Source organism: Anomaloglossus baeobatrachus, chromosome 10 (genome assembly GCF_048569485.1).
Source record: "Anomaloglossus baeobatrachus isolate aAnoBae1 chromosome 10, aAnoBae1.hap1, whole genome shotgun sequence".
Lineage (NCBI taxonomy): Eukaryota > Metazoa > Chordata > Amphibia > Anura > Aromobatidae > Anomaloglossus > Anomaloglossus baeobatrachus.
This window is the reverse complement of record NC_134362.1, coordinates 212,608,911-212,634,601: the sequence shown is the minus strand read 5'-3', so window position 1 is coordinate 212,634,601 and position 25,691 is coordinate 212,608,911. Positions and strand designations below refer to the sequence as shown.

General features: G+C 56.6%; 1 protein-coding gene across 1 annotated transcript in view; it reads right to left on the bottom strand.

Annotated features, from left to right (window-relative positions):
* Window positions 1–25,691, bottom strand: part of SF3B3 (splicing factor 3b subunit 3) — a 46,401-nt gene that overhangs the window by 1,785 nt on the left and 18,925 nt on the right. The window contains exons 12-24 of the mRNA XM_075326261.1: window positions 6,751–6,902; window positions 6,520–6,675; window positions 5,511–5,666; window positions 5,291–5,434; window positions 5,087–5,209; window positions 4,787–4,941; window positions 3,904–4,078; window positions 3,624–3,829; window positions 3,393–3,549; window positions 3,153–3,278; window positions 2,069–2,281; window positions 409–507; window positions 182–325 (exon numbers count right to left, since the gene is read on the bottom strand). Of these exons, the coding sequence (XP_075182376.1) occupies window positions 182–325; window positions 409–507; window positions 2,069–2,281; window positions 3,153–3,278; window positions 3,393–3,549; window positions 3,624–3,829; window positions 3,904–4,078; window positions 4,787–4,941; window positions 5,087–5,209; window positions 5,291–5,434; window positions 5,511–5,666; window positions 6,520–6,675; window positions 6,751–6,902 (2,006 nt within the window). The remainder of the gene's footprint in view (window positions 1–181; window positions 326–408; window positions 508–2,068; window positions 2,282–3,152; window positions 3,279–3,392; window positions 3,550–3,623; window positions 3,830–3,903; window positions 4,079–4,786; window positions 4,942–5,086; window positions 5,210–5,290; window positions 5,435–5,510; window positions 5,667–6,519; window positions 6,676–6,750; window positions 6,903–25,691) is intronic.

The following is a 25,691-nucleotide window of genomic DNA, read 5'->3' as shown; positions in this document are numbered from 1 at the left end:
CCCCCAATAGCTCCCCAGAGGAAGGAGAGAGGCCCCGGCACCCCCAATAGCTCCCCAGAGGAAGGAGAGAGGCCCCGGCGCACCCAAGAGAGCCCCTGGCACCCGCACCAATAGCCCACGACTGAGATTCTCTTTCACTAGTCACAAGCGCAGATCTGTAGTGATAACATCACATATTCACCTCATGGGAAGTAAATGGGACCAGGATGCCGATGCCCCCGGATAAGGTGGTGTAGACCAGAGACTCCGAGCCCCCAGGGATGAGCGTGGTCTTCTGTAGCGACAGCACAGTCTCTCCTACGTGGTAGTTCACAATCACCTCTGCCTGCGGGTGGATAGGTAAGAACAGGATTCACACACACACACACACACGAGGCGCTGCAGCAGCATTCTCCGCATACACATCACCTTCTGAGAGGCTCCGTTCAGCAACCCCCGGTCCCATAACGCCTTGTTACCAGTCGGATCTTCATCCACATCATCATTGATATTAGTAGGCAGCCGAACCTGCAGAGGACGGAGAAAAGATGAGCAGATCCATAGTACAGAAGAGCCGAAGCGAGGACGGGGCGCCCCACAGCCAGCACAAAGCATCAGCCAGAGGACGGGGCGCCCCAGAACCAGCACCGAGCATCAGCCAGAGGACGGGGCGCCCCACAACCAGCACAGAGCATCAGCCAGAGGACGAGGCGCCCCACAACCAGCACCGAGCATCAGCCAGAGGACGAGGCGCCCCACAACCAGCACCGAGCATCAGCCAGAGGACGAGGCGCCCCACAACCAGCACCGAGCATCAGCCAGAGGACGGGGCGCCCCACAACCAGCACAGAGCATCAGCCACAGCCGGACAGCGAGGACGGGGCGCCCCACAGCCAGCACCGAGCATCAGCCAGAGGACGGGGCGCCCCACAACCAGAACCGAGCATCAGCCAGAGGACGGGGCGCCCCACAACCAGCACCGAGCATCAGCCAGAGGACGGGGCGCCCCACAACCAGCACAGAGCATCAGCCACAGCCGGACAGCGAGGACGGGGCGTCCCACAGCCAGCACCGAGCATCAGCCAGAGGACGAGGCGCCCCACAACCAGCACCGAGCATCAGCCAGAGGACGAGGCGCCCCACAACCAGCACCGAGCATCAGCCAGAGGACGGGGCGCCCCACAACCAGCACAGAGCATCAGCCACAGCCGGACAGCGAGGACGGGGCGTCCCACAGCCAGCACCGAGCATCAGCCAGAGGACGGGGCGCCCCAGAACCAGCACCGAGCATCAGCCAGAGGACGAGGCGCCCCACAACCAGCACCGAGCATCAGCCAGAGGACGGGGCGCCCCACAACCAGCACAGAGCATCAGCCACAGCCGGACAGCGAGGACGGGGCGCCCCACAGCCAGCACCGAGCACCAGCCAGAGGACGGGGCGCCCCACAACCAGAACCGAGCATCAGCCAGAGGACGGGGCGCCCCAGAACCAGCACCGAGCATCAGCCAGAGGACGGGGCGCCCCACAACCAGCACCGAGCATCAGCCGCAGCTGGACAGCGAGGACGGGGCGCCCCACAACCAGCACCGAGCATCAGCCAGAGGACGGGGCGCCCCACAACCAGCACAGAGCATCAGCCGCAGCCGGACAGCGAGGACGGGGCGCCCCACAGCCAGCACCGAGTATCAGCCAGAGGACAGGGCGCCCCACAACCAGAACCGAGCATCAGCCAGAGGACGGGGCGCCCCACAACCAGCACCGAGCATCAGCCGCAGCTGGACAGCGAGGACGGGGCGCCCCACAACCAGCACCGAGCATCAGCCAGAGGACGGGACGCCCCAGAACCAGCACCGAGCATCAGCCAGAGGACGGGGCGCCCCACAACCAGCACCGAGCATCAGCCGCAGCTGGACAGCGAGGACGGGGCGCCCCACAACCAGCACCGAGCATCAGCCAGAGGACGGGGCGCCCCACAACCAGAACCGAGCATCAGCCAGAGGACGGGGCGCCCCACAACCAGCACCGAGCATCAGCCAGAGGCGGACAGAGATCTTGGTAGTTGCTGTACACCAGCTGCCGACTACTCACCACACAAATGTTTCCAAACTTGTCGGCGCCAGCGACAGTGTCGTAGTCCAGCAGCGAGGCGTTGGTGACCCATCGGGGGTAGGTGTCATCCGCAAATATGATCAGCTGGTTCTCGTTGCGTTTGTAGCGCACCCATATGAAGCTTTCCTGCACGTCAGACACGATGACGCGCTGCCCGATGGTCTGGATGCCAACAATGAAGTTTGCGATGTGCTGTGAATGCAGAAGCGGACTTATAAACCAAACAAGAGCAAAGACTAAGACCAGCGACAGACGAGGAGCGACGCTCGAGAGGAGGAGGAGCGACGCTCGAGAGGAGGAGGAGCGACGCTCGAGAGGAGGAGGAGCGACGCTCGAGAGGAGGAGGGACGCTCGAGAGGAGGAGGAGCGACGCTCGAGAGGAGGAGGAGCGACGCTCGAGAGGAGGAGGAGCGACGCTCGAGAGGAGGAGGAGCGACGCTCGAGAGGAGGAGGAGCGACGCTCGAGAGGAGGAGGAGCGACGCTCGAGAAGGAGGAGCGACGCTCGAGAAGAGGAGGAGCGACGCTCGAGAGGAGGAGGAGCGACGCTCGAGAGGAGGAGGAGCGACGCTCGAGAGGAGGAGGAGCGACGCTCGAGAGGAGGAGGAGCGACGCTCGAGAGGAGGAGGAGCGACGCTCGAGAAGAGGAGGCGCGACGCTCGAGAAGAGGAGGCGCGACGCTCGAGAAGAGGAGGCGCGACGCTCGAGAGGAGGAGGCGCGACGCTCGAGAAGAGGAGGAGCGACGCTCGAGAAGAGGAGGAGCGACGCTCGAGTAGAGGAGGAGCGACGCTCGAGAAGAGGAGGAGCGACGCTCGAGAAGAGGAGGAGCGACGCTCGAGAAGAGGAGGAGCGACGCTCGAGAAGAGGAGGAGCGACAGACGAGAAGAGGAGGACAACGAAGAGGAGTAGCAACAACAGACGAGGAGGACGAAGAGGAGGACGACAAAGAGCCGCGACAGACGAGGAGGAGGACGACAAGCTGCGACAGACGAGGAGGAGGACGACGAGCCGCGACAGACGAGGAGGAGCGACAGACGAGGAGGAGGAAGAGCACCGGGACGCACCTTGTTCTCACATTTCCTCAGGAGCTTCTTCTTCCCCAGATCATAAACTCTCAGCAGCTTCCCAACTCCTATCAGCACTCGACCTTGGAAAGGAGCAATGGCGGCTGGAACTTCCTCCACCGGGGTCTTCAGGGTAAAAGCACAGTCACTGATTGAGTTGACAGCAGGTGTCAACTTTAAGGTGTGCCCCCGCCCCCCCCCCAAGGTACCCCCACCTCCCAGAGGTGCCCCTGAACAAACCTTGTGGACAAACTCCAGCTTCTCGCCATTGTTCACCAGCTTGTACGTGTAGACCAGTCCTCCAGCCACGGAGCGGGGGTTCAGGATCAGATCCTTGGCCACGCCGACCAGGACGTACCAGTCATCTCCAGTGTTGTTGAAGCGGCACACTGCCACACTGTCAGTGATAAGGGTACATTAACTCCACCCAGAAATATAAGGGCCCCCCATGCAGAGCAGAGCCCCCCTCACCTGAACGCGGCCTCATTCTGCTCCAGCTGCACCAGGTCCAGTGTGTTCCCCTGGATGGGGTTCATCACCCGGATCACAGACGCCCATTGACCATTTCCGGCTTTTGGGGCTCCAAAGATGGACTCTGGCAGGTTCTCGTTGAGGAAAGCAGCCGCCATCTCCGCGGCCAGCTCGCGCTCGTCCTCCCCGGCAGCTTCTACCATTTCCTGCAAAAAACATTGGCGTTCAGCGGGAGACGTGCTGACCCCTGGAGAAGCCGGGAATGTCCAGGGCCGCTCACCTCCGCCATCTGCTGCTTGCGCTGCGCCTTGGTGGCCTCGGTGTAGGCGTTGTGGTCCGTCTCTATGATAATCAGGTGGTTACTCTCGGGATGGATCACAAACTTCCGTGGGGTGTACTGAAGCGGGAACGCCACCTGGTTAAACACCGCGCCCAGCTTCTCCAGCGCCAGGATCCTACGGGGAGGAAGAGCGGCATCGTAGTACCCGCGCCTCACCGCCCGCAGAGTGCTACCCACCTCACAGCACTGCCCGCACCTCACCGCCTGTACAGCGCAGCCCGCCTCACAGTGCTGCCCGCACCTCACCACCCCCACAGCGCTACCCACCTCAGTGCTGCCCACACCTCACCGCCCGCAGAGTGCTACCCACCTCACAGTGCTACCCGCACCTCACTGAACGCATTAGTACTACCCTCGCCTCATGGCCTGCATAGCACAGCCCGTACAATACTAGCCGCGCCTCCCCACCCTGCAGTGGCATCAGGCAGTGACAGGACCGCCAATAAGGAGCAGCCCATGTGTAACAGACCACGGGGGGGAGGGGGGGGATAAGTTGGCAGCCAGCCCCCCAGTGTACAGAGCCTGGGCAGCACTGCTCCCCCAGGTGGTTGTTCCCAGTACTGCGGCTCAGCTCACTGCAATACCCGGTGTGGCCCCTTCTGAGCGAGGCTGTTCTGGCTCCGCACCCAGAGTCTCCTGTGGGTTCCGGGCCCCACGGTGTATGGAGGTCCCATTGGTGGGGGGGCTGTGTCACCCATATCTCAGCTGTGGCCCCCGGCTTCCATACCGGCAGTGTTTGGTGGCCAGTATGGTCTTAGAGACGAGTCCCACCATTACCGCAGTACGAGGCATCACAGACCCTACAATCCCCCGCACTACTAACCTCAGGGTGTTGGTGGAAATGGCCACGATGCCCTCTGGACACTGCTCGGAGGCGAAGCCTGAGGCGTACTCCAGCGTCTCATATGAGAGGGGGGTGAGGTGGAAGCGAGACTGGTAGGAATAACTGAGCCACGAGCGGCTGGACATGGCCAGGACCTGAGGACAGAAGCCGAGCATTATACCGGCCCATGAGAGCACACCGCAGCCTCCCGCAGACCCCCACAGCCTCCCGCAGACCCCCCACACAGCCCACAACCTCCCGCACACCCCCCACAGCCTCCCGCAGACCCCCGCTCCTTACCGCCTCCTGGCCCTGCATCCGCACACGGAATAACTTCACAGGTCGGGACCCGAGGTAACGAGTTCTGGTGTCGGACAGGTCGCCAGTTACTGGATCCAGCACGGTTCTGAGCAGCACCCCGTTCTGTGGAGACAGCGGCTCGGGTCAGACGCGGGGGAGGGGAGTGACACCCCACATCTCCGATCTGAGAAGCCGAGGCCTCACCTGCAGCCCAATGTTCAGGTAGAGGAATCCAATGGAGCCGCGCTCCCCGAGCTCGTCCTGCCGCTCTGCGCCCCCCATCTCCACGATGCACAGGGCCTCGGGCTGCGCGGGCAGCGCCTGCATGCTGAGCGGCTGCAGACAGTCCTGGGGGAGAGAAGAGCGAGCGTTACATGACCGCGACGACCTGCGGACACCGAAGACGCGTCCGACCGACACTTACCGAGGGGTCCAGAGAGATGATCCTGACGGTATTATCCACCAGGCCCACCGCCAAGAAGCGCGAGCGCTGCTCCCCGGGAGGCACGTTGGCCAGGCTCATGCACACCACATCCGCCGACATCTCTTTCCTCTCCGTGTACTCGTTCAGCTGCCCCGACTGATGGGAGACAAGGAGGGATGAAGCGCAGAGATCATACCGACTGCTCAGACAGCAGGCCAGAGACCACGCAACCCGCCGGGCCGAGATCATACCGACTGCTCAGACAGCAGGCAGAGACCACGCAGCCCGCCGGGCCGAGATCATACCGACTGCTCAGACAACAGGCCCAAGACCATGCGGCCTGCCGGGCCGAGATCATACCGACTGCTCAGACAGCAGGCCCAAGACCATGCGGCCTGCCGGGCCGAGATCATACCGACTGCTCAGACAGCAGGCCAGAGACCACGCAGCCCGCCGGCTGAGATCCTACCAACTGCTCAGACAGCAGGCCCGAGACCACGCAACCCGCCGGGCCGAGATCATACCGACTGCTCAGACAGCAGGCCCAAGACCATGCGGCCTGCCGGGCCGAGATCATACCGACTGCTCAGACAGCAGGCCCAAGACCATGCGGCCTGCCGGGCCGAGATCATACCGACTGCTCAGACAGCAGGCCAGAGACCACGCAGCCCGCCGGCTGAGATCCTACCAACTGCTCAGACAGCAGGCCCGAGACCACGCAACCCGCCGGGCCGAGATCATACCGACTGCTCAGACAGCAGGCCCAAGACCATGCGGCCTGCCGGGCCGAGATCATACCGACTGCTCAGACAGAAGAGTGCAGACTCGAGACCACGCAGCCCGCCGGCCCACGATCATACTGACTGCTCAGACAGCAGGGGGCTGGCCCGAGACCACGCAACCCTGCCTGCCGAGATCGTACCGACTGCTCAGACGGCAGGGTGCAGGCCCGAGACCACGCAGCCCGCCGGCCTGACATCATACAGACCGCTCAGACAGCAGCACTCACAGGGTCCATCTCGAAGTACACCAGCTCGCCCCCCGTCAGGGCGATCACCACCTGCCGCTGGTTCACCGCACACTTCACAATCATCTTCTTCCCCGGCGTCTTCCACTCGTTCACTCTCTTGTCGGCTCGAATGTGGCGGATCCCGTCAGGATAGACCTGAGGATACAAAAACCTCATCATCTGTGGAGCGGCACGTCCCACCCTGCAATGCTCCCCGGAATCAGCACCCACCTGCACTAAGGCGTCCTCACCCAGCAGAGAGCAGGACAGGGTGGGGGTGGTGCCCAGAAACCCGGAATCCGTCACTTCTTCTACCGTCTCCCCGATGGACAGCACCAGGGTGGCGTTCACGAAGGACACGATGATGTAGGCGTCATACTCGTCTGTAAGAGGGAGGGCAACAGAACGGGCGGTGAGACGCGGACCCCAAAGGCAGAGCGCCCCCTCTCTCACCACTATCAGGATCTCTGCAAGCCCACCATCTCATCCGAGGCCGATCCAATCCGGGGGTCACTACAAGAAGCCCCCAAAACCCAGCACCACTGACGGGACAGGCGGTCACATTGCCAGCGCTGCAGACAATCACTGACCCCAGTTTATTGGATGTGCAGCTGCACTCAGCAATCAGACCAGTGACCGGTCAGTGCAGACCGGACGCCACGCGGCAGCACACGCCGTTCACACCGGACCCCACGCGGCGGCAGATACCAGACACCGCGCTGCGGAGCACTGTGAGCTGTAACATCATTAGTCTGCACATCCATCAGCCGCCTGTTCACACGGCAGGATGGTGCTGATACCAGTGACACTAAAAGGGAAGGTGCCGCGAGTGTAATTTCGTATTATTACGGATTATGGATCCATTATTAATACAAAATTACATTCATTGTTTATTTCTATTTTTGCTCAAACACTGGGGGCGGCCATCTTGGATTTGCAGTGTGTAACGACCGATAGCTAAAACACGGCGACCCCCGTGTATGAGATGATAGTTGGCGTCCGACCCCAGCACTGTGTCTGCGCCCTGCTGTGACCTGGACACGTACCCTGGGCGCTCCTATCACATCTCTGGGAGGAGACCGCCGCCATCTTTGTGGAGCCCTCAGTGTATGATGTGCGCTGTTCCCTTGAGCAAGGCGGCGATCTGTAGCCTGGTATCACCGCTGGCAGCCGCCAGTACTCACCTCACACCTCTGCTGCCAGCACTGCTCTGTGCAGAGGTGGAACAGTAATATGGGGGCACAGTAATATGGGGGCACAGCACTATGCCAGCCATCCTCTGTGACACTTTCCACATGTCAGTATCATTTTGAAGGCACCAACAAAATGGCTCCGCGCTGTGATCCCAAACTTCATCCTCCATTATCCTTTTGGAATCTCCCAAAAATGACATTTTTGTGTACTCACCGTAAAATGTCTTTCTTGGAGCCTTTCATTGGGGGACACAGACAGGGGGTATTATGGTGTCTCCAGGGGAGGGGTGACACTAGATTTGCAAAAGTGTTAGCTCCTCCCCCCACAGCATATACCCCAGGTAGGTGGGAACTAGCTCAGTTTGGTGTAAAGCAGTAGGAGAAGGACAACCAAAACTACAAGGGCGGGAGCTGTCCCCCCCAATGAAAGGCTCCAAGGAAGACATTTTACGGTGAGTACACAAAAATGTCATTTCCTTTCTCGCCTTTTCATTCGTCCCAAAGCAGTCCCTGGGTGGGAACTGGACTAATAACAGTGTATAACATCAGACTAAGAGCTGACTAACGACTGCAACTGCAGTGAACATATATCAAAACACTGTCAAGAACCGAGCAGTGGCCACTTATAAATGGGCCACTGCCTCCTGAAGGACTTGTCTTCCAAGAGCAGCATCCGCGGAGGCATGCGTATGCACTCTGTAGAATTTTGTGAACGTGTGCACACTGGACCAGGTAGCGGCCTTGCAAAGTTGGGCCGCCAAAGCCTGATGGCGGATAGCCCAGGAAGCACCCACTGCTCGCGTAGAGTGGGCCCACATAGATTGAGGGGGAACGGCACCTCGTGCTTTGTACGCCTCACAGATGGCAGTCCTGATCCATCGAGAAATCGTAGATTTAGAAGCCGGATTGCCCTTTTTGTGTCTTTCTGAGAGGATGAAGAGGGCATCGGACTTGCGCAACGGCGCTGTTCTGGAGATGTAGATCCGCAGAGCCCTGACAAGATCGAGAGTGTGAAGGGCTTTTTCAAAAGGAGTGGACCGGGACCGGGCAGAATGACGGCAACACAATGTCCTTGTTTAAGTGGAAAGAAGATACGACCTTCGGAAGGAAGGCGGGGGAAGGCCGAAGGACCACCTTATTGTGATGGAATATCAGGTAAGGTGAGCGACAGGAAAGGGCCGCCAGTTCGGACACTCGCCTGATAGAGGTAATGGCGACTAAAAAGGCAACCTTCCAGGACAGTGGTTGAAGAGAGATTTCTCTCAGAGGTTCGAAGGGAGGAAGTTGAAGGCCTCCCAGAACCAGATTCAGATCCCAGGGATCTAAGGGGTGGCCATAAGGAGGGACCAAATGCGCCACCCCTTGAAGAAAGGTACGGACCTGAGGGCGAGAAGCCAGCCGCCTCTGGAAAAATACTGACAAGGCAGAAACTTGTCCTTTAATGGTACTGAGAGCTAGTCCCGAGTCCAGACCGTCTTGCAAAAAGGCAAGAACATTAGGGATTGAAAAAGTCAGGGGCGACCGATTATGACGGTCACACCAGGAAAGATAGGTCTTCCAGGTCCTGTGGTAAATGCTGGCGGAGGAGGGCTTCCGAGCATTAAGCATGGTATGAACTACCTTAGAAGAAAGACCTGACTTGGCTAGAATCAAGGATTCAAGCGCCACGCCGTCAAATGCAGCTGTGCTGTATTCTGGTGGAATAATGGACCTTGCGACAGAAGATCCGGGCGGTCGGGAAGACGTCAGGGAGTGTCACCGAGACGTTGGAGAAGCTCTGGGTACCAGGCTCTCCTGGGCCAGTCCGGGGCCACGAGGATATCACTGGAATTCCCTCCGCCTTGATTTTCTTGAATACTCTCGGAATGAGAGGAAACGGAGGGAAGATGTAGGGCAGGCGAAACTGCGACTACGGGAAGACTAGAGCGTCGGAGCCAAGCGCTAGCGGGTCTCTCGACCGGGATATGAAGGGATGTACCTTGGCGTTCATCCGAGACGCCATGAGGTCCCCATCTGGGAGCCCCCAATGAAGAGTGATCTGATGGAACACTTCGCCGTGGAAGGACCATTCCCCTGCCGCTAGACCCTGTCTGCTGAGAAAGTCTGCGGCCCAGTTGTCTACTCCCGGAATATGGACAGCTGAAATAATGGGAATGTGCATCTCTGCCCAAAGAAGAATCCTGGATACTTCTTTCATCGCTGCCCTGCTGCGAGTTCCTCCCTGACGGTTGATGTAAGCCACAGCCGTGGCATTGTCTGACTGGATCCGAACAGGGAGACCTAATAGCAAGGGCTGAAAGTTCTGAAGGGCCAAAAGAAGGGAATTTTGTTACTTACCGTAAATTCCTTTTCTTCTAGCTCCTATTGGGAGACCCAGACGATTGGGTGTATAGCACTGCCTCCGGAGGCCACACAAAGCATTACACTAAAAAGTGTAAGGCCCCTCCCCTTCTGGCTATACACCCCCAGTGGGATCACTGGCTCACCAGTTTTAGTGCAAAAGCAAGAAGGAGGAAAGCCAAGAACTGGTTTAAACAAATTCACTCCGAAGTAACGTCGGAGAACTGAAAACCGTTCAACATGAACAACATGTGTACCCGAAAAACAACCAAAAATCCCGAAGGACAACAGGGCGGGTGCTGGGTCTCCCAATAGGAGCTAGAAGAAAAGGAATTTACGGTAAGTAACAAAATTCCCTTCTTCTTCGGCGCTCCATTGGGAGACCCAGACGATTGGGACGTCCAAAAGCTGTCCCTGGGTGGGTAAAGAAATACCTCATGTTAGAGCTGCAAAGACAGCCCTCCCCTACGGGGAGGCAACTGCCGCCTGCAGGACTCTTCTACCTAGGCTGGCGTCCGCCGAAGCGTAGGTATGCACCTGATAATGTTTGGTGAAAGTGTGCAGACTCGACCAGGTAGCTGCCTGGCACACCTGTTGAGCCGTAGCCTGGTGTCGTAATGCCCAGGACGCACCCACGGCTCTGGCAGAATGGGCCTTCAGCCCTGTAGGAACCGGAAGCCCAGCAGAACGGTAGGCTTCAAGAATTGGTTCTTTGATCCATCGAGCCAGGGTGGCTTTGGAAGCCTGCGACCCTTTGCGCTTACCAGCGACAAGGACAAAGAGTGCATCCGAGCGGCGCAGGGGCGCCGTGCGGGAAATGTAGATTCTGAGTGCTCTCACCAGATCCAACAAATGTAAATCCTTTTCATACCGATGAACTGCATGCGGATAAAAGGAAGGCAAGGAGATATCCTGATTGAGATGAAAAGAGGATACCACCTTAGGGAGAAACTCCTGAATGGGGCGCAGCACTACCTTGTCCTGGTGGAAGACCAGGAAGGGAGCCTTGGATGACAGCGCTGCTAGCTCAGACACTCTCCGAAGAGATGTGATCGCTACCAGAAAAGCCACTTTCTGTGATAGTCTAGAAAGTGAAACCTCCCTCAGAGGCTCGAAGGGCGGCTTCTGGAGGGCAACTAGTACCCTGTTCAGATCCCATGGATCTAACGGCCGCTTGTACGGGGGTACGATATGACAAACCCCCTGCAGGAACGTGCGTACCTTAGAAAGTCGTGCTAGACGCTTCTGAAAAAAGACGGATAGCGCCGAGACTTGCCCTTTAAGGGAGCCGAGCGACAAACCTTTTTCTAACCCAGATTGCAGGAAAGAAAGAAATGTAGGCAATGCAAATGGCCAGGGGGACACTCCCTGAGCAGAGCACCAGGATAAGAATATCCTCCACGTTCTGTGGTAGATCTTAGCGGACGTGGGTTCCTAGCCTGTCTCATGGTGGCAACGACCCCTTGGGATAATCCTGAAGACGCTAGGATCCAGGACTCAATGGCCACACAGTCAGGTTCAGGGCCGCAGAATTCCGATGGAAAAACGGCCCTTGGGACAGCAAGTCTGGTCGGTCTGGTAGTGCCCACGGTTGGCCGACCGTGAGATGCCACAGATCCGGATACCACGCCCTCCTTGGCCAGTCTGGGGCGACGAGTATGACGCGGCTGCAGTCGGATCTGATCTTGCGTAGCACTCTGGGCAAGAGTGCCAGAGGTGGAAACACATAAGGGAGCCGGAACTGCGACCAATCTTGCACTAAGGCGTCTGCCGCCAGAGCTCTGTGATCGCGAGACCGTGCCATGAAGGTTGGGACCTTGTTGTTGTGCCGGGACGCCATTAGGTCGACGTCCGGCCTTCCCCAGCGGCGACAGATTTCCTGAAACACGTCCGGGTGAAGGGACCATTCCCCTGCGTCCATGCCCTGGCGACTGAGGAAGTCTGCTTCCCAGTTTTCTACGCCGGGGATGTGAACTGTGGATATGGTGGAGGCCGTGGCTTCCACCCACATCAGAATCCGCCGGACTTCCTGGAAGGCTTGCCGACTGCGTGTCCCCCCTTGGTGGTTGATGTATGCCACCGCTGTGGAGTTGTCCGACTGAATTCGGATCTGCCTTCCTTCCAGCCACTGCTGGAAGGCTAGTAGGGCAGGATACACTGCTCTGATTTCCAGAACATTGATCTGAAGGGTGGACTCCTGCTGGGTCCACGTACCCTGAGCCCTGTGGTGGAGAAAAACTGCTCCCCACCCTGACAGACTCGCGTCTGTCGTGACCACCGCCCAGGACGGTGGTAGGAAGGATCTTCCCTGTGATAATGAGGTGGGAAGAAGCCACCACTGCAGAGAGTCCTTGGCCGTCTGGGAAAGGGAGACTTTCCTGTCCAGGGATGTTGACTTCCCGTCCCATTGGCGGAGAATGTCCCATTGAAGTGGGCGCAGATGAAACTGCGCAAACGGAACCGCCTCCATTGCCGCCACCATCTTCCCGAGGAAGTGCATGAGGCGTCTTAAGGAGTGCGACTGACTTTGAAGGAGAGCCTGCACCCCAGTCTGTAGTGACCGCTGCTTGTCCAGCGGAAGCTTCACTATCGCTGAGAGAGTATGAAACTCCATGCCAAGATACGTCAGTGATTGGGTCGGTAACAGAGTTGACTTTGAGAAGTTGATGATCCACCCGAACGTCTGGAGAGTCTCCAGTGCAACATTCAGGCTGAGTTGGCATGCCTCCTGAGAGGGTGCCTTGACAAGTAGATCGTCCAAGTAAGGGATCACAGAGTGTCCCTGAGAGTGCAAGATTGCTACCACTGCCGCCATGACCTTGGTGAACACCCGTGGGGCTGTCGCCAGACCAAATGGCAGAGCTACGAACTGAAGATGGTCGTCTCCTATCACGAAGCGTAGAAAGCGTTGTTGCTCTGTAGCAATCGGCACGTGGAGATAAGCATCTTTGATGTCTATTGATGCTAGGAAATCTCCTTGAGACATTGAGGCAATGACTGAGCGGAGGGATTCCATCCGGAACCGCCTGGCGTTCACATGCTTGTTGAGCAGTTTTAGGTCCAGAACAGGACGGAATGAGCCGTCCTTTTTTGGCACCACAAAGAGATTGGAGTAAAAACCTTGTCCTTGTTCCCGAAGGGGAACAGGGACCACCACTCCTTCTGCTCTTAGAGAATGCACCGCCTGCAGAAGGGCATCTGCTCGGTCGGGATGTGGGGAAGTTCTGAAGAACCGAGGCGGAGGACGAGAACTGAACTCTATCCTGTACCCGTGAGACAAAATGTCTGTTACCCACCGGTCTTTGACCTGTGGCAGCCAAATGTCGCAAAAGCGGGAGAGCCTGCTACCGACCGAGGATGCGGAGGGAGGCGGCCGAAAGTCATGAGGCAGCCGCCTTGGAAGCGGTACCGCCGGTTGCTTTCTTGGGGCGTGAGTGAGTCCGCCAGGAATCAGAGCTCCTTTGCTCTTTCTGAGTCCCTTTGGACGAGGAGAATTGGGGCTTGCCCGAGCCTCGAAAGGACCGAAACTTTGACTGCCACTTCCTCTGTTGAGGTTTGTTTGATCTGGGCTGGGGTAAGGAGGAGTCCTTACCTTTGGACTGTTTAATGATTTCCGCCAATTGCTCACCAAACAGTCTGTCCCCAGATAATGGCAAGCTGGTTAAACATTTTTTAGAAGCAGAATCTGCTTTCCATTCTTTTAACCACAAGGCTCTGCGCAAAACTACAGAGTTGGCGGATGCCATTGAGGTACGGCTCGTAGAGTCTAGTACCGCATTGATAGCGTAGGTCGCAAACGCAGTCATTTGCGTAGTTAAGGACGCCACTTGCGGCACTGCTGGACGTATGAGAGAGTCCACCTGTGCCAGACCAGCTGAAATAGCTTGGAGCGCCCACACGGCCGCGAATGCTGGAGCAAACGACGCGCCAATAGCTTCATAGACAGATTTCAACCAAAGGTCCATCTGTCTGTCATTGGCATCTTTAAGTGAAGCCCCATCCTCCACTGCAACTATGGATCTAGCTGCAAGCCTGGAGATTGGGGGGTCCACTTTTGGACACTGGGTCCAGCGTTTGACCACGTCAGGGGGAAAGGGATAACGTGTATCCTTCAGACGTTTGGAAAAACGCTTGTCCGGATAAGCATGGTGTTTCTGGATTGATTCTCTGAAGTCAGAGTGGTCCAGAAAAGTACTCAGTTTACGCTTGGGATACAGGAAATGGAATTTCTCCTGCTGGGCAGCTGCCTCCTCTGCTGAAGGGGCTGGGGGAGAAATATCCAACAGCCTATTGATGGCCGCTATAAGGTCATTTACCATGGCGTCACCATCTGGCGTATCCAAATTGAGTGCGGTGTCAGGACCAGACTCCTGATCACCCACCTCTGTCTCATCATATAGAGACCCTTCTCGCTGAGACCCTGACCCGCGTGATGACGTGGAGGGTCTCTCCCAGCGAGTTCGCTTAGGCGGCCTGGGACTGTCATCGGAGTCAGAGCCCTCAGCCTGTGATGCCTGGGACCCCCTTGAAGTACGGATTAGTTCCAACTGAGGGGGACCGGGGAACATAGACACAGCAGTGTCCATGGTCTGAGTAACTGGCCTGGACTGCAAGGTCTCCAGGATTTTTGTCATAGTCACAGACATTTTATCAGCAAAGACTGCAAATTCTGTCCCCGTCACCGGGGCAGGGTTCACAGGCGCCTCTGCCTGGGCTACCACCACAATAGGCTCTGGCTGACGAAGTGCCACTGGGACTGAACATTGCACACAATGAGAGTCGTTGGAGCCTGCTGGTAGATTAGCCCCACATGCTGTACAAGCAGTGTATACAGCCCGTGCCTTGGCACCCTTGCGTTTTGTGGATGACATGTTGTTGTCTTCCCAGAGCAATATAGGGTATACAGCCAAGAAGCGACCGTACAGTGCAGTATATATATATATATATATCTGGTACAGGAAAAAGTACACCAATACAACACTGTGGCACTAGTGGGGCCAGCACTAATGTGCTGCTTACCGCCCGCTAAACGCGGGTGTGTGGTCGCCAGAAATCCCTAGTCTGGGTCTCCCAGAGCCTGTGTCCGTCCTCCAGCCAGACTGCATGCAGGAATGGCTGCCGGCGTCCTGTGGAGAGGGGCGGGCCCTGGGCGTGCTCAGACCAAAAGCGGGAAACCTGCGTCCCACTGTGCCTAGTGAGAGGGCTGGAGCATGTAAATAAGGCTCCAGCCCTCGGCGCTGAGTAAACGTACAGCGTCTCTCCCCTTCCCTGATTGACAGGGAGGGGGCGGGAACGAAGCGGAGCTAGGCCGCAAAAGCCGGGGACTAAATTTATAAGCGCCGCCGCCGTAAAAGCGCGGTCGGCGCTAAGTCCCCGGCGCACTACAAGTCCCAGCCGCGCCGCCGCTCCGAGAGTGGCCGGCGCGGTAGTTCCCAGCACATGAAGTCACACAGCTAAGCTGCTGTGACTCAAACCCCAGCGTGCAGCGCTACTGTCCCCGGCGCACTAACACACCCAGCAAGTCTGGCGTGTGCGTGCCTGTCTGTACGGGGACACCGAGTACCTGAAAGTTGCAGGGCCTTGTCCCTGAACGGTACCCAGCTCCGTATCCAGCAGGTTCACTGGGTCTGTGGATGGAGCCCGGCCTCAGGGCTTGGGGGCCGGTAAGATCCCACTTCCTCAGAGCCCCTCAGGGGGATGGGGAAGGAAAACAGCATGTGGGCTCCAGCCTCTGTACCCGCAATGGGTACCTCAACCTTACAAACCACAAGTGGGGTAAGAAGGGAGCATGCTGGGGGCCCCATATGGGCCCTCTTTTCTTCCATCCGACATAGTCAGCAGCTGCTGCTGACTAAACAGTGGAGCTATGCGTGGATGTCTGACCTCCTTCGCACAAAGCTTGAAAACTGGTGAGCCAGTGATCCCACTGGGGGTGTATAGCCAGAAGGGGAGGGGGCCTTACACTTTTTAGTGTAATGCTTTGTGTGGCCTCCGGAGGCAGTGCTATACACCCAATCGTCTGGGTCTCCCAATGGAGCGACGAAGAAATATGGCTCTGATCTCTAGAACGTTGATGTGAAGGGAGCGTTCGGAGGGAGACCAGCGTCCGTGAACAGTGTGGTGGAGAAACACCGCCCCCCAGCCTATGAGGCTGGCATCCGTCATGACTACTTGCCAGTGGACAGGACGGAGGGACTTCCCTTGAGATAGGGATGAGGCTTGAGTCCACCAGACGAGGGAGTGTAGCGCAGCCCGAGATAGGCGGACTGACCGGTCTAGAGAAGCTGGATTCTTGTCCCAGAAGGATAAAAGATCCAGTTGTAGAGGGTGCAGATGGAATTGGGCAAAGGACACTGCTTCTATGACCGTCAACATCTTGCCTAACACTCTCATTCCATTCCGAAGGGATGTGTGACGGCGAGAGCGGAGGGATTGGGAGGCCCGGATGAGGGAAGACCTCTTGTCTTCTGGAAGAAAAACCCGGGACTGAGCCGTGTCTTATCAGCATACCTAAAAAGGTGATGCGCTGATGAGGAATGAGGGATGACTTGTTGAAGTTGATAAGCCACCCTAGCCTTGACAGCGTGTCTAGGCAAATCTGCAGGCTTTCTGAGCAAACGTGAGGAGAGCTCCCTTTGACAAGAAGGTCGTCCAAATAGGGAACGACCAGAACGCCTCTGGAGTGCAAAATGGACATGACGGCCGCCATGACCTTTGTGAAGACCCGAGGCGCAGTGGCCAGTCCAAAGGGGAGGGCCCTGAATTGGTAAGGACGGTGTCCTACGGCAAAACGAAGGAACCGTTGATGAGATACACATATGGGAATGTGTAAATAAGCATCTTGAACATCTATGGAAGCTAGGAATTCTCCAGGTTCCATGGCGGCTAGTACTGCTCTCAATGATTCCATTCGGAAGGTCCGAATGCGTACGGATCTGTTCAGTCTTTTGAGATCCAGGATAGGGCGGACAGAGCCATCTTTTTTGGGAACGACAAAAAGGTTTGAATAGAAACCTTTGCCGCACTGTTCCAGGGGCACTGGAATGAGAACGTTTGCTTTCTGTAAAGAGGCTATGGCCTGAAATAAGGCCTGGCTTTGCGTTTTGGACTTTGGAAGACGAGAGCGCAGAAACCTGTTGGCCGGCAGGGAATGGAAATCGATCTTGTAACCTGAGGTGACGATTTCTCGAACTCAAGCATCGCGAGTGTGGTCTAGCCAGATATCCCGAAAAAGCAGAAGCCGCCCTCCAACAGGAGTCGGATCTGAGGGATACCTGGCGTCATGCTGAGGGGGCCTGTACAGAGCGAGGTCCCTTAGGTTTAGGTTGTTTGGAGTGGGAACGCCAAGAAGCGCCCCTTGAGGGACCGGCTCCTCGATCTGAGCATTGGGACGATCCTTGTACTGAAGGTTTTTGGGAGACGGGCCAAAGGACTGCCTGCGCCAAGAAGATTTTTTAAAATTCCTGGATACAGGCCGCTTTTGTGGTAGAATGGTACTTTTACCACCCGTCGTCGAGTTTGTCCAGGGATTCTCCGAACAGACGAAGACCCTGGAAGGGGAGTGTGGACAGGGATTTCCTGGAGGCACTGTCCGCGTTCCATATCTTTAGCCACAGGACTCTGCGGGCAAAAACAGCATTGGTTGCCGATAGGGCTGACAAACTAGCTGCATCTAGGGATCCGTGAAGAAAATAATTAGAGGCTAGAGAGAACAAATCAAGGATCTCAAAAGCCTCCGGAGGAATATTACAAGAGCGAAGCATCCTGCGCAGGTTCTTACTCCACACACCCATAGCTCTCGCGACCCATGTCAAGGCAAACAGGGGTCAAAGAGAGGAGCCTGAAGCCTGGAAAATAGACTTGACCGCCGCATCAACTGCACGGTCGGACGAGTCCTTGAGAGACGCGCAGTCTGAAACGGACATAACTGTGTTTAGCCAGCCTGGATACTGGCGGGTCCACAACGGGGGGTACCGACCAGGTCTTAACCATTTCAGATGGAAAAGGATAAGCAAATGAAGAGAAGGGTTTTTTATTAAACCTTCTATCATGGTGATCCCACCGTTTAGACACGATTTGACGAAGAAGGGAATTTTGTTACTTACCGTAAATTCCTTTTCTTCTAGCTCTTATTGGGAGACCCAGACGATTGGGGTGTATAGCACTGCCTCCGGAGGCCACACAAAGCAATTACACTAAAAAGTGTAAGGCCCCTCCCCTTCTGGCTATACACCCCCAGTGGGATCACTGGCTCACCAGTTTTAGTGCAAAAGCAAGAAGGAGGAAAGCCAATAACTGGTTTAAACAAATTCACTCCGAGTAACATCGGAGAACTGAAAACCGTTCAACATGAACAACATGTGTACCCGCAAACAAACCAAAAATCCCGAAGGACAACAGGGCGGGTGCTGGGTCTCCCAATAAGAGCTAGAAGAAAAGGAATTTACGGTAAGTAACAAAATTCCCTTCTTCTTCGGCGCTCTATTGGGAGACCCAGACGATTGGGACGTCCAAAAGCTGTCCCTGGGTGGGTAAAGAAATACCTCATGTTAGAGCTGCAAGACAGCCCTCCCCTACGGGGAGGCAACTGCCGCCTGCAGGACTCTTCTACCTAGGCTGGCGTCCGCCGAAGCATAGGTATGCACCTGATAATGTTTGGTGAAAGTGTGCAGACTCGACCAGGTAGCTGCCTGGCACACCTGTTGAGCCGTAGCCTGGTGTCGCAATGCCCAGGACGCACCCACGGCTCTGGTAGAATGGGCCTTTAGCCCTGATGGAACCTGAAGCCCCGCAGAACGGTAGGCTTCAAGAATTGGTTCTTTGATCCATCGAGCCAGGGTGGCCTTAGAAGCCTGCGACCCTTTGCGCTTACCAGCGACAAGGACAAAGAGTGCATCCGAACGGCGCAGGGGCGCTGTGCGGGAAATGTAGATTCTGAGTGCTCTCACCAGATCTAACAAATGTAAATCCTTCTCATACCGATGAACTGCATGAGGACAAAACGAAGGCAAAAAGATATCCTGATTAAGATGAAAAGAGGATACCACCTTCGGGAGAAACTCCTGAATGGGGCGCAGCACTACCTTGTCCTGGTGGAAGACCAGGAAGGGAGCCTTGGAAGACAACGCTGCTAGCTCAGACACTCTCCGAAGAGATGTGATCGCTACCAGAAAAGCCACTTTCTGTGATAGTCTAGAAAGTGAAACCTCCTTCAGAGGCTCGAAGGGCGGCTTCTGGAGGGCAACTAGTACCCTGTTCAGATCCCATGGATCTAACGGCCGCTTGTACGGGGGAACTATATGGCAAACCCCCTGTAGGAACGTGCGCACCTTAGAAAGTCGTGCTAGACGCTTCTGAAAAAAGACGGATAGCGCCGAGACTTGCCCTTTAAGGGAGCCGAGCGACAAACCTTTTTCTAACCCAGATTGGAGGAAAGAAAGAAAGGTAGGCAATGCAAATGGCCAGGGAGACACTCTCTGAGCAGAGCACCAGGATAAGAATATCCTCCACGTTCTGTGGTAGATCTTAGCAGACGTGGGCTTCCTAGCCTGTCTCATGGTGGCAACGACCCCTTGGGATAATCCTGAAGACGCTAGGATCCAGGACTCAATGGCCACGCAGTCAGGTTGAGGGCCGCAGAATTCCGATGGAAAAATGGCCCTTGGGACAGTAAGTCTGGTCGGTCTGGTAGAGCCCACGGTTGGCCGACCGTGAGATGCCACAGATCCGGATACCACGCCCTCCTCGGCCAGTCTGGAGCGACGAGTATGACGCGGCTGCAGTCGGATCTGATCTTGCGTAGCACTCTGGGCAAGAGTGCCAGAGGTGGAAACACATAAGGGAGCCGGAACTGCGACCAATCTTGCACTAGGGCGTCTGCCGCTAGAGCTCTTTGATCGCGAGACCGTGCCATGAATGTTGGGACCTTGTTGTTGTGCCGGGACGCCATTAGGTCGACGTCCGGCCTTCCCCATCGGCGACAGATTTCCTGAAACACGTCCGGGTGAAGGGACCATTCTCCTGCGTCCATGCCCTGGCGACTGAGGAAGTCTGCTTCCCAGTTTTCTACGCCGGGGATGTGAACTGCGGATATGGTGGAGGCCGTGGCTTCCACCCACATCATAATGCGCCGGACTTCCTGGAAGGCTTGCCGACTGCGAGTCCCTCCTTGGTGATTGATGTATGCCACCGCTGTGGAGTTGTCCGATTGAATTCGGATCTGCTTCCCTTCCAGCCACTGCTGGAAGGCTAGTAGGGCAAGAAACACTGCTCTGATTTCCAGAACATTGATCTGAAGGGTGGACTCCTGCTGAGTCCACGTACCCTGAGCCCTGTGGCGGAGACAAACTGCTCCCCACCCTGACAGACTCGTATCTGTCGTGACCACCGCCCAGGACGGTGGTAGGAAGGATCTTCCCTGTGATAATGAGGTGGAAAGGAGCCACCACTGCAGAGAGTCCTTGGCCGTCTGGGAAAGGGAGACTTTCCTGTCCAGGGATGTCGACTTCCCGTCCCATTGGCGGAGAATGTCCCATTGAAGTGGACGCAGATGAAACTGCGCAAACGGAACCGCCTCTATTGCCGCCACCATCTTCCCGAGGAAGTGCATGAGGCGTCTTAAGGAGTGCGACTGACCTTGAAGGAGAGCCTGCACCCCTGTCTGTAGTGACCGCTGCTTGCACAGCGGAAGCTTCACTATCGCTGAGAGAGTATGAAACTCCATGCCAAGATACGTTAGTGATTGGGTCGGTGACAGATTTGACTTTGGGAAGTTGATGATCCACCCGAACGCCTGGAGAGTCTCCAGTGCAAAATTCAGGCTGAGTTGGCATGCCTCCTGAGAGGGTGCCTTGACCAGTAGATCGTCCAAGTAAGGGATCACAGAGTGTCCGTGAGAGTGCAAGACTGCTACCACTGCTGCCATGATCTTGGTGAACACCCGGGGGGCTGTCGCCAGACCAAATGGCAGAGCCACGAACTGAAGATGTTCGTTTCCTATCACGAAGCGCAGAAAGCGTTGGTGCTCCGTAGCAATCGGCACGTGGAGATAAGCATCTTTGATGTCTATTGATGCTAGGAAATCTCCTTGGGACATTGAGGCAATGACTGAGCGGAGGGATTCCATCCGGAACCGCCTGGCGTTCACATGCTTGTTGAGCAGTTTTAGGTCCAGAACAGGACGGAAGGAGCCGTCCTTTTTTGGAACCACAAAGAGATTGGAGTAAAATCCTCGCCCCCGTTCCAGAGGGGGGACAGGGATCACGACTCCTTCTGCTCTTAGAGAGTCCACCGCCTGCAGCAGGGCATCTGCTCGGTTGGGGTGTGGGGAGGTTCTGAAGAACCGAAGTGGAGGCCGAGAACTGAACTCGATTCTGTACCCGCGAGACAAAATGTCTGTTACCCACCGGTCTTTGACCTGTGACAGCCAAATGTCGCAAAAGCGGGAGAGCCTGCCACCGACCGAGGATGCGGAGGGAGGAGGCCGAAAGTCATGAGGTAGCCGCCTTGGGAGCGGTTCCTCCATTTGCTTTCCTGGGGCGTGAGTGAGCCCGCCAGGAATCTGAGCTCCCTTGTCCTTTCTGAGTCCCTTTGGACGAGGAGAATTGGGGCTTGCCCGAGCCTCGAAAGGACCGAAACCTCGACTGCCACTTTTTCTGTTGAGGTTTACTTGCTCTGGGCTGTGGCAAGGAAGAGTCCTTACCCTTGGACTGTTTTATGATTTCAGCCAATGGCTCACCAAACAGTCTGTCTCTAGATAATGGCAAGCTGGTTAAGCATTTTTTGGAACCAGCATCTGCTTTCCAGTCCTTTAACCATAAGGCTCTGCGCAAAACCACAGAATTGGCGGCCGCCATAGAGGTACGGCTCGTAGATTCTAGGACAGCATTGATAGCATAGGTCGCAAACGCAGACATTTGCGAAGTTAGGGACGCCACCTGTGGCACTGCTGGATGCATGATAGCATCCACCTGTGCTAAACCCGCTGAAATAGCCTGTAGTGCCCACACGGCCGCGAATGCTGGAGCAAACGACGCGCCGATAGCTTCATAGACAGATTTCAACCAAAGGTCCATCTGTCTGTCGTTGGCATCTTTAAGTGAAGCGCCATCCTCTACTGCGACTATGGATCTAGCCGCAAGCTTGGAAATTGGGGGATCCACCTTTGGGCACTGGGTCCAGCGTTTGGCCACTTCAGCGGGAAAAGGATAACGGGTATCCTTAGAACGCTTAGAGAAACGCTTGTCTGGATGAGCGTCGTGCTTCTGGATTGATTCTCTGAAGTCAGAGTGGTCCAAAAAAGCACTTAATTTACGCTTGGGATACAGGAAATGGAACTTCTCCTGCTGTGCAGCTGCCTCCTCTGCAGAAGGGGCTGGGGGAGAAATATCCAACAGTCTATTAATTGCCGATATAAGGTCATTAACCATGGCGTCACCATCAGGGGCATCCAGATTGAGAGGGGCCTCAGGATTAGAATCCTGATCACCGTCCTCAGTCTCATCACAGAGAGACTCTTCTCGCTGAGACCCTGAGCAGTGTGATGACGTCGAGGGTCTTTCCCAGCGAGCTCGCTTAGGCTGCCTGGGACTGTCATCCGAGTCAGAGACTTCAGCTTGTGATGCTTGAGACCCCCCTGAAGTACGGATTAGTTCCAACTGAGGGGGACCGGAGAGCATAGCCCCAGCAGTGTCCATGGTCTGAGCAACTGGCCTGGCCTGCAAGGCCTCCAGGATCCTTGTCATAGCCTCAGACATTTTATCAGCAAACACTGCAAAGTCTGTCCCCGTCACCGGGGCAGGGTTCACAGGCGTCTCTGCCTGGGCTACCACCACAATAGGCTCTGGCTGACGAAGTGCCACTGGGACTGAACATTGCACACAATGAGAGTCGTTGGAGCCTGCCGGTAGATCAGCCCCTTTTTGCAGTACAAACAGTGCACACAGCCCGTGCCTTGGCACCCTTGCGTTTTGCGGATGACATGTTGCTGCCTCCTCAGAGCAGTACAGGGTGTCCAGCCAAGAAGCGACCTTACAGTGCACTATATAAATATATATGGTACCAAGAAAAAAGTACACTAATATATCACTGAGGCACTAGTGGGGCCAGCACTACTGTGCAGCTTACCGCCCGCTTAGGAGCGGTGTGTGGTCGCCAGAAATCCCTCTAGTCTGGGTCTCCCAGAGCCTGCTGCCTTTCCCCAGCCAGATCGCATGTGTAATGGCTGCCGGCGTCCTTGTGGAGAGGGGGGGCGGGCCCTGGGCGTATACAGACGAAGAGCGGGAAGCCTGCTTCCCCTTGTGCCTAGTGAGAGGGCTGGAGCATGTAAATAAAGCTCCAGCCCTTGGCGCTGCCATTGAGCAGCGTCTCTCCCCTACCCTGATTGACAGGGTGGGGGCGGGAACGAAGCGGCGCTAGGCCGCAGAAGCCGGGGGCTAAAGTTAGAAGCGCCGCCGCCGTAAAAGCGCGGTCGGCGCAAAGCCCCCGGCGCACCACAAGTCGCAGCTGCGCCGCCGCTCCAGGAGCGGTCGGCGCAGTAGTTCCCAACACACAACGTCACTCAGCAAAGCTGCAGTGACCTAACCCCCAGCGTACAGCGCCACTGTCCCCGGCGCACTACAACGCTCAGCAAGCCCTGAGAGTGTCCGTGCCTGCCGGGGACACAGAGTACCTGAAAGTTGCAGGGCCTTGTCCCTGAACGGCACTCCCGCTCCCAATCCAGCAGGTTCTATGGGTCTGTGGATGGAGCCCGGCCCCAGGGCTTGGGGGCCGGCAAGATCCCACTTCCACAGAGCCCTAAGGGGATGTGGAAGGAAAACAGCATGTGGGCTCCAGCCTCTGTACCAGCAATAGGTACCTCAACCTTACAAGCACCAACCGCGGGTGAGAAGGGAGCATGCTGGGGGCCCCATATGGGCCCTCTTTTCTTCCATCCGATAGAGCCAGCAGCTACTGCTGACTACAAACAGTGGAGCTATGCGTGGATGTCTGACCTCCTTCGCACAAAGCAGAAAACTGGTGAGCCAGTGATCCCACTGGGGGTGTATAGCCAGAAGGGGAGGGGCCTTACACTTTTTAGTGTAATTGCTTTGTGTGGCCTCCGGAGGCAGTGCTATACACCCAATCGTCTGGGTCTCCCAATGGAGCGCCGAAGAAAAACCGGATCCTGGGCAAAGGACTTAGGAGGCTTCTTGGCTCGCTTGATTGCCGACTAAGAAGTCGGGTCAGGAGGCTGATCAGAGATCGACAAAGAGTGATTGACAGCCGAAATTAGTGTGTCTTCTATATGCCTAGACTCGGAAGGGACATCTGAATCAGAGTCAGAGTCTTGGGAATCGTGACTACTAAACGTCACAGAGCCAGGGTCAGACTGACCATCGTCCCAGTCGGAAGAGGCGTAGAGGTCGCAATGGCGCATCTTGGAAGCAGCCTTTTTACGTTCTGGGGAAGAGAGACCAGACGAAGCAGGCGGGCTCCTCTGAGGGAGCTGAGCCGGGGGAAGGCTGTGGGAGCCTGAGGACGGCTGGGATATCTGAGCGGCAAGGTCATTAACCTTTTAGATATTAGAAGAGCCCATGCAGACATTACGTCATCAGACGGGGGTGCTGTCTGGCCAGTGGCCGGAGCAGAATCCACAGACTGCACGGCATCCTGGTCCGGCAACGGGGTCTGTTGTGACACGGTAGAAGGGGCATCGCAGCCGAGGCATAGTGGATAGCTTCGGGCATTAGAAAACGAGCGTTCACAGGTGGTACAAGCATAGTACAGGTCCGCAGAGGACGCCTGGGAAGCTTTATCACCCTTGCGGTTACACATGTCAGCAATAGAGTCCTACAGCCCTATAGGGATAGAGTTATATGAGTGAGGAGCCACTAGCAGTATTATAAAGTGACTGCTATGCACAGCCGGTATATACCGTAGTAAAATGGCATATACTGTCAAACAGCCGGCATATACCTGCAGGCAGAGCCAGTATATACCGCTAATAGCTGATATACACCGCTAGCCAGCAGGCACACACCGATATACCACTGAGCAGAGCGGTATATAGCGCTGCAGAAGTGCAGAGCCAAGGAGGCGATCTCACCCGTGTCTGCTCCCCACGTGGAAAATGGCGTCCAGCGTTTCTGGCAGCATGGAGGGGAGAGACCGCTCCCGGAGGCTGATTGGTCTCAGGGCTGGGACTAAGCGTGACGGCCAATCGGAAAGGAGCTGCTCCTGAGTGAGGGAGCAGCTTCCAGAGCAGTGAGAGGGGGCGTTGCTAGAATGCAGGCCGAAGCCGGGGGCTAAATTAATGATGCTTCCCCGGGATCACTGCCTGCATCACCCCACTGGTGCCTTTCCAGGCGGCGGTCTGGATGCAGGGGACTGACTCGTCGTCTCCCTACCTGCTCCTGGCTCCGTCTGAAGACGCTTCGGTCCGGGGATGCGGGGGATCTCGGGGACGCATCTTCGGCTCAAGGCTGAAGCAGGTCCTCGGCTCTGCTAGCCCTCTGGAGCTACCTTGGTGTGAGGTGCTTCCAGGCAGCCTGGAGGGGTACGCAGACCCGACCTCTTGGGCGCGAGGGAAGACTGACGGCTTGTGCACGCCAGGTTTCCTCTGCCCGTACGCGGGGGGGGGTTGGTGGCAGGTACCCTGGT